The sequence below is a fragment of the Elaeis guineensis genome, chromosome 1, assembly GCF_000442705.2.
Source record: "Elaeis guineensis isolate ETL-2024a chromosome 1, EG11, whole genome shotgun sequence".
In the NCBI taxonomy this organism is placed as follows: domain Eukaryota; kingdom Viridiplantae; phylum Streptophyta; class Magnoliopsida; order Arecales; family Arecaceae; genus Elaeis; species Elaeis guineensis.
The window spans coordinates 9,620,082-9,636,163 of record NC_025993.2 but is presented as its reverse complement, the minus strand read 5'-3'; the positions used below and the strand labels follow the sequence as shown (position 1 = coordinate 9,636,163).

The window sequence follows — 16,082 nt, the reverse complement described above, 5'->3', positions numbered from 1 at the left end:
GTTTAAAATATAACATGCCGTGTTAACTGCTTCTGTCCAAAAGTATCTTAGGAGGTTGCTTTCACATAGCATGGTATGGGCCATTTCTTCAAGGATTCTATTTTTTCTTTCTACTATCCCATTTTATTGGGATGTCCTAGGTGCTGAAAAGTTATGGTCAATGCCTTTTTCATCACAAAATTTTTCAAAATCTTGATTTTCAAATTTGGTTCCATGATCACTTCGAATATTTTGAGTTGAAAAATCTTTTTTATTAGTAACTTTTCGATAAAATTTTGAGAATACATGAAAAGTTTCATCCTTATGTGCTAAAAAAAAATCCATGTAAAATGAGAGAAATCATTAATAATTATAAAGCCATATCATTTTCTACCTAAACTAGTAGTTCTAATGGGTCCAAATAAACCATGTGCAATAATTCTAGTGGCCTAGAAGTTGAAATAATATTTTTAGATTTGAATGAGATTTTTGTTTGTTTACCTAATTGGCATGCATCACAAATTCTATCCTTTTCAAACTTCAATTTAGGTAAACTGGTAACCAATTCTTTTTTAACAAGTTTTGAAAGTGAATGCATGCTAATATGTGCAAGCCTACGATGTCAAAGCCAACTAGTCTCATTAATTTTGATATTCAAGGCTACTAGGCATAGCATGTTTATCTTGGAAAGATTATTCAAATCTACCATATAAATATTACTATGTCTATGCCCAACAAATTTAATGCCTTCATCATTGGGACTAGTTACTATGCATAATGAAGATTCAAAAATAACTTTATACTCTTTATCACAGAATTGACTAATGCTTAATAGATTATGTTTCAAACCATCTATTAATAAAATATTTTCAATATACTTGGAGGGAGTGATACCAATATTACCTATACCGATGATCTTTCCTTTACTATTATCTCCAAAGGTGACCATCCCTCCATTTTTTGTCTCAAGTGTGATGAATTGGGATTCATCACTGGTCATGTATTTTGAGCACCCGCTATCAAGATACCATTTTCGATTTATTCCTTGGGATGCAAGACACACCTACATACAAAAATCAAGTTTTAATTTTAGGTATGCAAGTTTTCTTGGATCCTTTTTGGTTAGTCACAATGGTTCTTTTTGGAACTTATATTTTTTTCACATTAGAATTTTTAGATTTGCTAGAGAAACATGTATAGGATTTGTGTCCTACTTTACCATATTTAAAGCAAGTAATATTCGAAAACTTATTGTTTGATGAGTTCATAAAGATATTTTTCAAAAATTTTTATTTCTTTAAAGGGTTGTAGTCAAGACCGACTTTATCATAAACGGTCTTTTGATTATCAAGTATCATTTGAAGTTTATTTGAACTTAGAGTGAACTTTTCTACTATAAGTTTTAACTTAGCAATTTTATTTTTCAAGTTCAGATTTTCTTGTGTCAAGACCAATTTTTTATTTACAATAATCTCATTTTCTTTTAGTAAAGATTGATTCTTTGATTTCAATTCTTTGTTCTTTACCCCCAACTTCTTTAGATCATAAAATACTTCTTGAAGTTCTTCAAAAATAAAGTCATTAGGAGTTTCAGCATTTACCTCATTTTTATGTGTCATAAGGCACAAGTTGGCTTGTTCATGTGAATCTTCTTCTTCAGAGCTTGACTCATCACTATCACTCTATGTAGCCACCATAACCTTTTTCTTGTTCTTCTTGGGGCCCTTCTTAAGTTATGGACATTCGGACCTAAAGTGCCCTGACTTTTTACATTCATAACAAATAAGGGGTTGCTCTTTATCCTTCTCCTTGCTATGTTTCCCTTTTGTAGGTGGCCTCTTCCTCATTCCTTTTTTTTTTTCTTCAAAAATCTTTTAAATTTTCTAATGATGAGGGCTATTTCTTCGTCTTGCTCTTCATTTTCTGTTTCATCAGATTCCTCATCAAGTTGAGCAATAGATTTGAGGGCGATTATCCTCCTCTTCTTGACATCTTCTTCTTGATGTTGTTTCATGCTTAGCTCGTGTGTCATTAGCGATCCTAGAAGCTCCTCCCAAAGTAAAATATTCAGATCTTTGGCTTCTTGGATTATGGTCACTTTGGCCTCTAAAATCTTTGGTAAATACCTAAGAATCTTTCTCACAAGATTGCTGTTAGAATAAGACTTACCAAGGCTTTGTAGACCATTAATAATATCCATAAAATGAGTAAACATTTCAGTTATTGATTCATCATGCTCCATTTTAAAGAGTTCATATTTATGCACAAGCATGTTAATTTTTGATTCCTTAACTTGATTAGTGCCTTCATATGTTATTTCTAATCTATCCCATATTTTTTTAGCCGACATGCATGTTGAAATACGATTAAATTTATTAGCATCTAAAGCACAATATAAAATATTAATGGCTTTAACATTGAGTTGAGCCATTTATTTATCAATCTCATATTATTCTCTTTCGAGTTTGGTTGATTCTATACCATCAATTATCTTAGTGGATGTATGTGGTCCATTAACTATAATACTCTATATATCATAGTCAAGTGCTTGAAAAAAATTTTCATCCGATCTTTCCTATAGGTGTAGTTTGACTCATTGAAAAGTAAAGGTCGGTTTGTGGACTGTCCCTCGACTAATGAAGCACCAACTTGAGTTGTTGTAGATCTTTAGCTTTTTGATGGTTAAATCAAAGTAGGGCTAGAGCACCAAGCTTTGATACCACTTGTTGCCCAGCTATGCAACTAAAAAGGAGGGGTGAATTGGGTTTTTGAAATTTTAAAGTTAATTTAGAACGATAAAGATTAAGTAATAATAAGCAAGTTATATATGGTAAGTGATTTAAGCTAAGTGTAAAAATGAGATGCAAGAATGCAAAAAAATAAAAAAATTTAGATAGAAAGCAAATAAGCACACCACAAATAATCAAAATTTATAGTGGTTCGATGCCAACCTTGCACCTACATCCACTCCCCAAGCTCCTACTTAGAAATTTAAATCTACTAAAACGTATTCAATAAGAATACAACGTTGGTACCTCCGACTCTAACTATCCTAAGCTAGAATACTTATTTTTCAGGTACAAACCAATCCAATATAATCTGATTCAAGGTTCAGATCAACCTATCCAAGTTTTGGAATCCTTTCAAAACTAAAGATCAAGACAAAAATAGAGTATAAGAGTTAATGACAAAGAAATACAAGTTTAGCTCCTTTAATGAGTAAATAAAATTTTAAATACACTTTACACAACAAGGAAGAAGCTTTTCTGATTTTTTTCAAGGTTATTGAAGACTTGAATGAGCTCTTGAGGAGTTGGTGAACTTGAAATGAAAGCTTCTTTTGCTTGAAGAGGACTTTTTGCTTAGGGCTGAAATGAATGCTTGAAAACTTTATATTTTTTCCTCCTTCAAGTGCTTTTATATCTTCAATAGATACTAGAGAGAGATCTGGGCAAGTTTAGAGCCGTTAGAGAGCTTTAAATGAGCATTAAATATGATCAAAATAAACTGAAAAACTAGCCATAATGGAGATTTTTTGTCACAAGGGTCGACTCATAGGGTCGTCTCCTGCACAGAGATCGACCCCAAGGATCGACCTCTGTGATACAGAACAGAAAGTGACTGTTCTATATCTTTGGCTTGCACAGACAATAGAGGTCGACCCCTGGGATCGACCCTTGGCACAGGGATTGACTCATAGGGTCGTTCTCTTTGGGTGTGCCAGTCAAAAATAGCATGTCGTTCAGTCCCTTTTGATAGGGATCGACCTAGGAAGTCGATCCTTTTCTTTAAACTTAATTTTCTCTCAAAATATACATCCAAAAAATATGAAATTACCTCTAATAGATCACAAATCTTATGTTCTTGCTCTTGAGGCTTTCGAATCAGAACTTGATAAAATTATGATTTTATTTCTGAAATATAATAAATCTTTTTTCAAGCTAAAATTATTAGTAACCTTCTCAAATATTTTGTAATCATCAAAATCAATTCATGGAGTAACATCCACTTAATGGCAGACAAGAACAGCCATTCGCTAGTTGTAACCCATCCCAATGGTCAACGACAGTTCCACGTTGGCTTGTGATGTCTAATCTGATCATTCGCGAGACCTTATTCTTTGCTACGATGAGGCATCGAGGTAGGGGATCATGCTTTGCTTGCTCTTTTTTTTTTTTTTGAGAGTTGGCTGTGAGATCGATAAGCTTTGCAGACTTCATTCCAAATCAGTCCAATTGGGCCAATTTTCACAATCTCTCTATCTAGTATCCAGATCGGTCAACATCAAGCAAGTATTTGTTGACCGATTATGTCATATCTAAATGTTTTGGCTGTTGTTCTTGTTTTTGTTGACAAAGCAGTTTGTAAAAATAATATATTATCCATAATATTTATAAATAATTATTATTTTGTCAAATTAAAAAAAAGCATTGAATCTAGTTAATATTTCAAATAATGAAAATGTACTTTGATCTTGCCTCCAAGAAGATTTAAAAAAGATTTAAGAGAGAGAATGACACAATGATTTTTTTTCCTCCTAGAAAAGTTGAACCTAATATTTAGTTCCTCTAGCTACTTGAATTGCATCAGCCTGAAAAGTTTGCATGGATTAAATCCAAATAGAATACCCCTGACATGCTATTAAAATTATTTTTGTTGCGACCAACCTCCTGGAGCATCTGACATTGGAGAAGAGTACCTATAAAATGAAGTCCACCAATCAGAAATATATCCAGTGGAGATCCTCTAATGCTTAAATTAGTAGAGAGTAGTTGAACAGAAAGTTAAATTAAGAGTGTAGTAAGTATCAGTCTAAAAGTTCCTTACCATCGCTGTTCTTGATCTCTCTTTTATAGGCAAATTATTGGTAACCATTTGTAACGATTTGGCAAGTAGATCTTGCTTATTCTGATACTATGTGATCGTGGGATGGACAGTTAATATCCATTGACAATCATGGTATGTAGCCATTATGCACTTTCTATACTAGCGGTTTCCAATATACCAACTTTATATCAGTAAGCATAGCGCACCGACTGTATGTCGGTGCTATTGGTATTCCGATTAACCATCATTCAGTAACTCCGATATGTCGATTGGTCAGCAGTTATATAGTTGATCAAGTCATTATGTCGTATCTACTAGAAAAGTCGATCGAATGTTACCGACAGTCGGTCGACTTATCGGTTGACAATCGACTATTTATTTTCTGGCACCAATAGAAAGTCGGGTGTCGAGACCTATAGAAGTTGTAGTAGAACCGGACCTCCTTCGATGGCCTGACTTTGATGGTCTATCATTTATTGCCGACTCATAATCGAGATGACCGACAATAAGTTGAGGGGTTGCCATTAAATCGGGGGGAGCAGATCCGATTGTCCCAACAGTTGTCCCCCACTCCCAGTCTAAGGTGGATTGACACATCACCTGACATATGGCCTGACATATTGAACGATGTGAGTCTTCACGTGTCATATCGAGCCCTGATTTTACGGTTGATTCGAGGAAATAGTTACTTAATGCTGTAGTAGATCGGACGGTGGGACGATCTGAGTTGATTTGATTTCAGCCAATTGGAAGCTGCCACATGTTCGTTGGTTGTTGGCTCCTGACTATTCACATGGATAGTGCCAATGTGTAATGATCAGGCAATAAGTACGTCGAAAGGTCCGATTGATGAACGGTCTAGATGTTGCCACGTGTCTAAATTTTGGATGACCTTAATTTGAATGAAGTCATCCTGACCGTCGATAGATCCTATATATATAAGGTCGCTTTCTCTCTTTGTTTGAATTTTTTGCTACAACTCTAAGGGCTTGAGAATTCTTCTCGTGCGTGTTGGCTGTCGAGAGGCCACTGAGAGTTTCCTCTCGTCCTATTCTTCCCCATATCCGTGGTCTTCGAGGTATCCTTAGCTTTCAGGTTAGGTCTCTTCTTCCTTCCTTCCTTTCCTTGCCCCCCATTTGATTTCTTTTTCTGCCATTACCAATGGTAAGTAACAGTAGAAAGGGTAAAGCTAAGGTTAGGGACGAAGAAGATAGAGCCCCTAATCCTTCTCGGGATAGCCGACTGGCTGGTCTGGTTGGCGATTCCCTTTTGGGACCAATAGTAGAGGTTTCTTTTCTGACTGAGTCTGCAATCATCCATCTTCGAGAGTAGTATAGCATCCCAGAGTAATTTTAGTTGTTTGCACCTGGTCCAGATGGTCGGATGATGTCTCCTCCTCCGGATCAAGTAGCTTTTTATGTGGAGAACCTTCAGGCTAGGCTCCGATTTTTGATTTCGGAGTTTATTTGAAATATCTTAAATTAGTACTAACTCTATCCAGCCTAGCTCATACCGAATTTCATTTGGCTTCTTATTAGTTTCGTCTTGCTGTGCCACATTATCCCAACTAGTCCTCAGGTTTCACTTTTCCAACCTTTTTTCATCATTCGCCCCCATCCTAAGGTTGAGAGTTGGTGATTTTTTTCTTTGAGAAAAGGTTTGTATTTCATCACTGGCCTTCCATCTTCCATTCATGACTGGAAGACTCAGTTCTTCTTTATTTCTTTTTTCTTACCCTGGGGCTTTCTTTCTACCTAGAAAAATCCGAATACGAGTCCGAATGAGAATAGTCAGGTTGACGCCGTCGATAAAGAAGACTTTCTCTGACTGAATGATATGAAAATCTTTCTGCAATAGGAGCTATTGACAGAGCAGGCACTATACGATGTCGGACTTTGTTCGACACCCACCGTAGGTATAGCATAATATAGCTCTGTAGTTTTTCATTTTTATCTAACTTCAAATTTTTAACCAAGTCATTTTATTTTTTGCTTGCAGCTATGCGACCTGCAGGGTGACCTTCAGCAGAAGAGGTCCGATTGTTTGCCGCTAAGAGGAGGCCGACAGTCGGTGCGGAGCCCTCTAGGGTGCCGAAAAAGAGTAGGACTGATACTCCATCAGTGGCAGCAAGGGAGATCGACATTCCATCGGTAGTCATCTTGGGGGGAAACACCGAATTGGTCATCACACTATCAGCCCCATCGGTGCTCCCACCACCTGAAATCCCTCCATCAATCGAGCAATCAGATGGTGAGGATGTTACGATCGTCGAACCCCCACCAGTCAGAGCAACACCGATGGAGTCTCAAGCAACACCTATGCCCGAACTAGAACTAGCCAATGTGATGCCGACATTATCTCGGGCACCCTCCATGCGTGAATGGACGGTGGCTCCAATCGATCGGCCATCCATTGCGGAGCATGGGAAAGCACCAGCGACCTCGACTGATGATGGGGATTCGACAGGTTTCTTGGAGCACTTCGATGTTCGGATTGTTGCCAGTGAATCGGCCTTAGTGAACCCAAGGTTGGCTAATGGCTTGTGGAGGCTGCTCTTCTCCCAGCTGATAGGGAAAGCAGCAAGTGTCGGATAGTGTCCGAGATGTTTTCATTCTTCTACAGATGATCCTCAGTACAAGTTGATATCTTATTTTCCAATTGCCTTTCCTTTATCTGTTTTTTCTCTAACTATTCTTTTTTCTTTTCAGTTGATGCATGAGATGTCGGTGCTAGAAAAAGGATATCGATCAATCATGGATTTCCATCGAGCCTAGTCTGACAAAGTTTTGACCACGATTGTTGAGAAAACTGCTGTTGTTGAATGCCTCCAGGCGGCAACAGAGTGGGACGAGAAGCATCGGGAGGAGATCTTCTAAATAAAGGCCGAATTAAAGTTAGCCAGAGTTGAAGTAGAGTTGGCTAAGCAGTCCGTCACATCCCATAAAGTCCAGATCAAGAAGAAGCATGCACTCAATAAAGCCCAAAAGAAACGTGACAACTTCTTTAAAGAGTTGGAGGAGTGAGAGAAGCATTAGACCATCGAAGCAAAATTGGCATTGGCTGATGTAGAGTCGGCTTCTGCTAAGGAAGAAGCAAAATCGGCCAAGGAGGCTCTCAGTTGGATGCGAGAGCAGGCCGTCGAGGATTACAAAGGATCTGAAGATTTCAAGAATAAAATCCTCAAGGGTGGCAATATGGCTTATTGGATCGGATATGAAGATGGCAGAGACACCGTCGAAAGACTGTACCCAGATCTCGACCTGCGCAGCATCACCATCCCAGCTCCCGAAAATGAGATGATAGAAGCAAAGCCAACCGACGAAGTAGCAGCTCCGACCGAAGAAGTTGCACCGGCATCGACCAAAGCAAGATTGACTATAGTCGAAGGCTAGGGGGGCGAAGCTATGGTGGGGACCAACGCATCAACTGAAGATAATGATTGGTAGTCAGAGTAGATATCGTAGATCTTTTTTCTTTTTATTATCGGATGATAGTCTAACTTTCTTTTTGTAACCGAACCTTGGATCCAATTGTGTACTCTTTTATTGATGAATGAATGAAAAATTTTCTAAGTATTGAACTCCTTGTATGTTGCCTCTTTCGATGTGTTGTTCGTCATAGATGATCATTGCCAATGCAGTCGAATATCAACCGAACAACCGACTATCAATCATTGTGCTAAATGACAATCAGGAGTCATAGTCATAGAATTTATTTGTTTAGTCGGGTATCAGCCGACTAAACTTTAGACATAAATTTTTCTGAGTATTTGATACACAGGGATAAACCGAATATTCTTTGATCAATCGAAGTTGAGTCGGTATATTTTTCACTCGATCGGAGTCGAGTCGGCTTATCACTCTGCTCAATTATGATTGAGTCAGTGTGTTATTCTATTCAACCGTAACTGAATCAGTCTATCATTCCACCCAGCCATAGCTGAGTCCGCATATATAATTATCTGACTAGAATCGATATGTAGATCCAACCAATTGCAGTTGGCGCATAGAGTCATCTGATCGGAGTTGGCATGTATTGGTCGATTAGTCATCGATTAGATATCATTTTTATAGATGGTTGAATATCCAAGAAAGTTGAAATCCGATCACTTCATTTCAAATGTGTTATATATGTGAACAACTTCATTGACAATATATTTTCAAATTGTCGGTATTCTATATCCAAAGAATAGTCATTCCATCAAGGGTCTCTAGTCGATATGCAGCCAGGTGGAGTGTCTCGATCACCTTATAGGATCCTTTCTAATTTGATGATAATATTTCTTGGTCCAAAAGTTTTGAAACTTTTGTTTTTCTTAAGACCAAGTCTCCAAGACAGAAGAACTTTGGCTTGACCCTTGCATTATAAGATTGGGCTAGTCTTTGTCGATATACAGTCACTCTTTTTTGAGCTTGCTGTTGAACCTCCGGAAGTAGGTCCAAGTCAGTTTTTCGATAATCAGAACTGCTTGGCTCTACATACTATTCGACCCTCATTGATAGCAATTCGATCTCCAATAGGATCATCACTTCCATTCCATATGCAAGGTTAAATGGTGACTCTCCTATCGGGATGCGAGGAGTCATCCGATAGGCCCATAAAACTGGATACAACTCTTCCACCCAAAAGCCTTTGGTTTCATTCAGACGAGTCTTAAGACCATGTAAGATTGTTCAGTTTGTCACCTCCACTTTATCGTTAGATTGTAGATGGCTGACAAAAATGAATTTGTACGTAATATAAAGCTTCACACAAAACACTATGAAGTTTTGATTGTCGAACTATCAACTATTATCAGTGATGATAGTATGTGACAATTCGAATCTACATATGATTGACTTTTGAATGAAGTCTTTCATTTTATCTTCAGTGATCTACGCTAGTGGTTTGGTTTTCACCCACTTGGTGAAATAATCCACGACACGCACCAAAAATTTTCTCCGACCAGATGTCGGAGGAAAGAAACTGAGTATGTCAATTTTTCATTGTATGAATGGCCACGGTGCAATGATTGATGTTAACTGACTGGTCGATTAATGCTGTATATTAGTATATTTTTGATATGGTTCGCATCTCTGAACAAGCTCAACTACATCTTTCTTCATGGTGGGTCAATAATATCTCTGTTGTAGAATTTTGTAAGCCAATGACTTACCCCCCAAGTGATTTTCATAAATTTTTTCATGGACTTCTCGGAGAGCATAGTTAGCGTCGGTAGGATTCAAACACTTTAGCAGTAGAAGAATGATCTCTTGTATAAATATCCGTTCATCAAGACACACTGCAAAGCTGTCCATCTTAGTCATTTGGCTTCTAAACGATCTCCGAGTAAAGTCCCATTGGTCAAGTATTGGATGATCGGATCTATCCAATTTGGATCATCATTTATTTGTAGCACCTCATCAATCTTGTCAATACTCGTTGTTCGAGATATTCGATGAATATTCAATTAAGTAGATTGGAAGAAGTTATTGTTAGTTGAGAGAGTGCGTCAGCTCATGTATTTTTTGCTCTTGAAATGTGAGAGATCTCAAAATATTTGAAGGTTTGTATAAGATCTTTCACTTTCTGAAGATACTTCATCATAGTCATGTCTTGGGCTTCAAATTTATCCTTGACTTATCCTATAATCAGTTATGAGTAAGTGGACTTTCAGATTGTCTATGCCAAGCTCCTTAGCAATTTTCAAGCTAGCCAGCAAGATTTTATATTTGGTTTGATTATTGGAAGCTTTGAAATCAAATCGAAAGACATATTCGATCACAATCCCTTCAAAATTGATAAGGATAAAGCCGGTCCCACTCCCTTAGGCATTAGATACTCCATCAACATGAAGCACTCATACCAATTCTAGTTTGACCTCAGCACTCTCAACTTCTACTGACTTGTCGTCAGTTTTGCGATCAGGTCTGTCATCGGATACAGTACACTCAGTGACAAAGTCGGCTAACACTTGAGCCTTCCATGATGGGTGTGGATGATATTGTATATCGAACTCACTTAGTTTGATCTCCCATTTTGCCATCTGATCGGAGGTATCTGGTCAATGCAAGATCACCTTTAAAGGCTAGTCCATCAGGATAACTATCGAATGTGCTTGAAAATATGATCGAACTCATTGAGTTGATATAATCAGAATGTAGATCATTTTATCCATCTTTGAATATCTTGTTTCAATATTATGAAGTACCTTGCTAGTGTAGTAGATGGGCCGTTGGATTCGATTTTCATCCTCTCAGACAAGAACTGAACTAATTGCTTTAGAGGATGTTGTCAAGTAGAGATTCAGCATCTCCTCCTCTTTTGGCTTCATGAGTAGTGGAGGAGATATCAGATACTTTTTTAGATCTTCAAAAGACTATCGACATTCATCTGACCATGATAAATCCTTCGTTTGCCATAAAGTCTTGAAGAAAGACAGACATCTTTCAGCCGACTTCGAGATGAATCGGCTAAGGTGGCAATCCTTTCATTGAATTGTTGTATCTTTTTTTTAAAACTAAAATGCTTCATATTGATGATGGCCTTTATCTTCTCCGAGTTAGCCTCAATTTCTCTTTGCAATATAAGAAATCTAAAAAAAATTTCAACGGTCACTCTGAATGGACACTTAGTCAGATTCAACTTCATCCGATGTCATCAGAGTGTATCGAAAGGTTATTCTAAGTTCCAAACATGATCACAAGTTTTGACACTTTTCATCAGCATGTCATCGATGTAAACCTCCATGTTACGTCTGCTTTATGTTTTGAACACCTTGTTGACTAGCCGTTAGTAAGTCACTCTAGTGTTCTTCAAACCAAATGGCATCACTTTGTAACAGTAGATACCTTTATCAGTTGTGAAAGCAATGTGCTCCTCATCTTCGGACATCATTTGTATCTAATTATAGCCTACGAAGGCATCCATGAAGCTCAAAAGTTGGTGCCCCGACATCGCATTGACTAGTTGGTCAATTTTTGACAAGAGAAAGTTATCTTTCAAACATGCTTCGTTCCGATTGGTATAGTCAATACAGATTCATCATTTTTTATTGATCTTTCTCACCAGTATGATATTAACAAACTAATCAAGATAATTGACTTCTCTGATGAAGTCGGCTACAAGGAGCTTGCCGACTTCTTCGTCGATGACATTCTACCTCTTAGGGGTAAAAGGTCTTTTCTTCTATTTCACCGATCTAACTCTAGGATTGATGTTTAATCGCTGAGTTATTACTTTCGAAAGAATTTCTGACATATCGATCACTGATCAAGCAAAGACATCAGTGTTTCCTCTCAACAAGTCTACCAGTTGCTTTTGCTCTTGATCAGGTAGTTATGACCCAATTTGAATAGTTTTCGTAGGGTCGCCTTCTCTCAATGGGATTGAAACTAGTTGTTTAGTTGGCTCACTTCTTTCTTCATTCTCCCTCTAGTCTAGTTTGTCGACTGATACAAGGTCTTCAGACTTACTGGCTTCGGTAGAAATCATGAAGCAGCATCAGGCCAGTTGCTGATCCTCATACATCTCTTCGACCTCTTCCCTTATTAGGAATCGGACAAGTAGATAATAAGTTGACACCACTGCTCTTAATGCATTGAGGCCCCATCATCCAAGTATGGCATTGTAGGCTGAAAGAACTCGAACAATTATGAACGTCAAGAGAATAGTGCTTTGTCATGCGTCGCTTCTTGCAGTCAAAGGAAAAGTGATCTCTCCTTCCACACTGACTGCATCTCCAGTAAAACCAACTAAAAGAGTAGAGATTCTTCTGAGTTGATCCGTCGGTAGTCGTAGTTTGGAGAAAATCGAGTAGAATAAGATATCAGTCAAACTTTCATTATCCACTAAAATTTTGTTTACATCATAATTTATTATTGTCATCGAGACGACAACGACATCATCATGGGAGGTTTGTATTCCCCAAACATCATCATCCGAAAAAAATATTACATTGTCTTGTCACTGCTTTTAGCTGACTCTTCTTCAGAACTTGCCTCCTAGTCTCTCAGTTGCTCGTAAATCATATTTATGACCCCCATCATCGGTCGATCGTCATTCACTTCCTCGGGCTATGGCTAAGGTTGTTGGTCGACAGGAGGTTAAGTCGGGCAGTCTCGTTAGATTTTTTAAGATAGCCTCATCAAATCAAGGCTCCTATTTCATCCCTAAGTTGAATGCACTGTTCAGTGTCATGACCATGATTACAATAGAATCGATAATACTTTTTCTTGTCGTGGCTTATCGGTGGTGCCTTCATCAGTGCGGGTGATGGAGGTATTTTTCTCCCTCAATCTCCATCAGAATCTGTGTACGAAGGGCAGAAAGAGGAGTATAGGAGTTATATCTGTTGCTATAATTATTTGACCTCGGACTCCGTCGGTGAGATGAAGCTCTTTTGTTAGTTGTTGGCCAACTTGATTCGATCAAAGGTGCACTCTATTTTTGCTTTTTCTTCTGACTTTTTCTTCCGGCTAACACCAATCAGTAGCGCCTTCATCCGTGTGAATATATTTGTACGTGTGCTTGAAATATTCAGCGTAGATCCGAGAGAGAGCCTTATCCAGGGAGTAAGTAAATCTAGATCCCCTCATACCCCTCTTTATGACCAAAATGGCCATATCTTCATTGAAGTCCCGGACCTCAAGTATGGCAGCATTGAAATGTACCACAAAGCTTCTCAGAGTCTCTCCTTCTTTCTGCTTGATGAAGAAGAGACTGTCGGACGTTCGCAATATTTTTCTACTGGTACTGAAGTGAGTCATGAATGAATGCTCTAGCAGCTCAAAGAAGTGTATGCTTTCCGGCTAAAGCCTAAAATATCAGACTCGAGCAGCCTTCCAAATAGTGGCCGAAAAGCTAAGACATAAGAGGTCATCGATTGCCCCTGGATTATCATGAGAGCTTTGTAGCTCTCCAAATGGTCAATTAGATTGGTGGAGCTATCATATGGCTCCATATGTGGCATCTTGAACAGAGATAGAATCGGCTCAACCAAGATGCGCTGAGAGAAAGATGGAGCGGTATGGATGCCAAGATCGTTGGAGGATCCTTGACCATCCACTTGACGTCGGGTGAGTTGGCGGTCGATTTCTTTGAATTTATGCTCGTAGTCATCAAGCCACCGTTGCTGTGAGAACCCAGAGGTAGAGTCCCCTGAAGAACTCGAGGATCAAGAAGTTGAAGGCATGCGCAGCCTCTTCTCCTTCTTGATACTATGGTAGCGAGAAGGAGAAAGAGACCGTCGTGAGTGCTGAGCGGCATGGTGAGAATACCGAAATGGTATCAGCTCGACACGGTGGGAATGTCGGGTTGATCATCATTTCGAGATGGAGGAGAGCATCGAGGGATGCGGCGACTGTGCCTGGATGGAGCTATACATGGCATTGGTTACTCTGCCGCTGATTGCGGTTGTTGTTGTGTTTGTTGTTGTTGGAGACTATGCACTACCTCCGTCAGCACCTTTATTTGCTGTATTAAAGTAGCAAGTTGGACGTTTGTAGTGATGACTGGATGCGAGGAACTAGGCTTTGCCATTGGAGGTGGAGGTCGGAGTTTTTTTTGTTGGAAAGAAAGTTTGGCGGAGCTGGTGGAGTTGTTTTGGGCTCTTGTCTTTGCCATGACTTGATTTATTTCGCCCCCTACTTGGTGTGCTAATCTATTGCGGCCAATCCCTTGGAGCATCTGAGGTCAGAGAAGAGCAGCTACAAAATAAAGTCCACTGACTGAAAATATATCCGACGGGGACCTTTCGATGCTTAAGTCAGTGGAAAGTAGTCGAACAAAAAATTGAATTAAGAATATAGTAGAATATCAGTCCAGAAGTGTCTTACCATCGCTGTTCTTTTACCTCTCTTTTATAGGCAAACTGTTGGTAACTATTTGTAACAGTTTGGCACATGGATCCCACTTATTCCGACATAATGTGACTGTGGGATAGACAGTTAATGCCCATTGACAATCATAGTATGTAGCTGTTACGTGATTTCTGCACTAGCAGTTTCTGATATGCCGACTTTATGTCGGTAAACATAGCGCCCCGACTGTATGTCGGTGCTATTGGTATTCCAATTGACCATCAGTCGGTAACTCCAATATGCTGACTGGTCAGCAGTTGTATAGTTGATCATCGCTATATCGTATCTGTCAAGAAAGTTGACCAAATGTTATCGATGGTCGGTCGGCTTATACGGTTGACAGTCAGCTATTTATTTTCTGACATCGATAGAAAGTCAGATGTCGAAATTCATAAAAACTGTAGTCGAATCAAACCTCCTTCAATGGCTTGGCTTTGACGATCCATCCTTTGTTGCCGACTCATAATCGGGATGACGGATAATAAATCGAAAGGTTGCTATTAAATTAAGAGAAATAGATCCGATTGTCCCAACAATTTTAAATCGAACAAAGAATGTACTAAAATGCTTTATTTTTTTCCGAAGACTTGTTGCGGATAGGTTCAAACCTTGCAGTCCCGCCTGCAGCACTACAAAGTTTCACCAGTGCCTCCATTGTAGCTTTCATTCCCATCTATGATCGTGTCCTTATGCCCATATTCAGAAATTCTCCGAAAAGCCTGCAGGCCTCACCATGCTTCAGAGGATTGGCACTGGAATGGTCATTTCTTTGATTTCTATATGGTTATAGCAGCTCTAGTGGAGCTGAAGAGACTTGAGACTGCCAGAGACTTTGGCCTGGTCGATCAGCCCGCAGCAACCATTCCGATGAGCTGGTGGTGGTTGATTCCCCAGTATGTTCTCTATGGGATTGCAGATGTTTTCACGATGGTTGGCTTGCAGGAGTTTTTCTATGATCAGATCCCTGATGCATTGAGAAGTCTCGGGCTTGCTCTCTACCTGAGCATCTTTGGCATTGGGGACGTCATCAGTAGCTTTCTAGTATCTGTGATTGACAAAGCAACCGCAGAGAATGGCGAGAGTTGGTTTTCCAACAATCTAAACCATGCTCATCTGGATTACTTCTATTGGCTTCTTGCTGGACTCAGTGCTGTGGAACTGGTCATCTACTTGTACCTTGCACGGGCTTGTGTACAAGAATAGAGGAAGCAGTGCTGTGGAACTGGTCATCTACTTGTACCTTGCACGGGCTTATGTGTACAAGAATAGAGAAAGCAGTGCTGTGGAACTGGTCATCTACTTCTTAGGGATTGACTTCCAACCATCTATGGATCGTTGGCAAAATGCTTTGATCGTAAGTTTCTTGGCTGTGGATTCCTTGAAAAGGGTCCATGGTCATTGGCTGGTCAGTTGCTCGCTCTTGAGCCATGGCAGTCG

The 16,082-nt window shown here is 39.1% G+C and overlaps 1 protein-coding gene across 1 annotated transcript in view; it reads left to right on the top strand.

The window, feature by feature from the left end:
- The window catches only part of LOC140855623 (protein NRT1/ PTR FAMILY 5.10-like), a 199,744-nt gene extending 183,896 nt beyond the window's left edge, over positions 1-15,848 (top strand). The window contains exon 6 of the mRNA XM_073251792.1: positions 15,436-15,848. Coding sequence (XP_073107893.1) covers positions 15,436-15,848 — 413 coding nt within the window. The remainder of the gene's footprint in view (positions 1-15,435) is intronic.
- Positions 15,849-16,082: the final 234 nt, after the last annotated feature.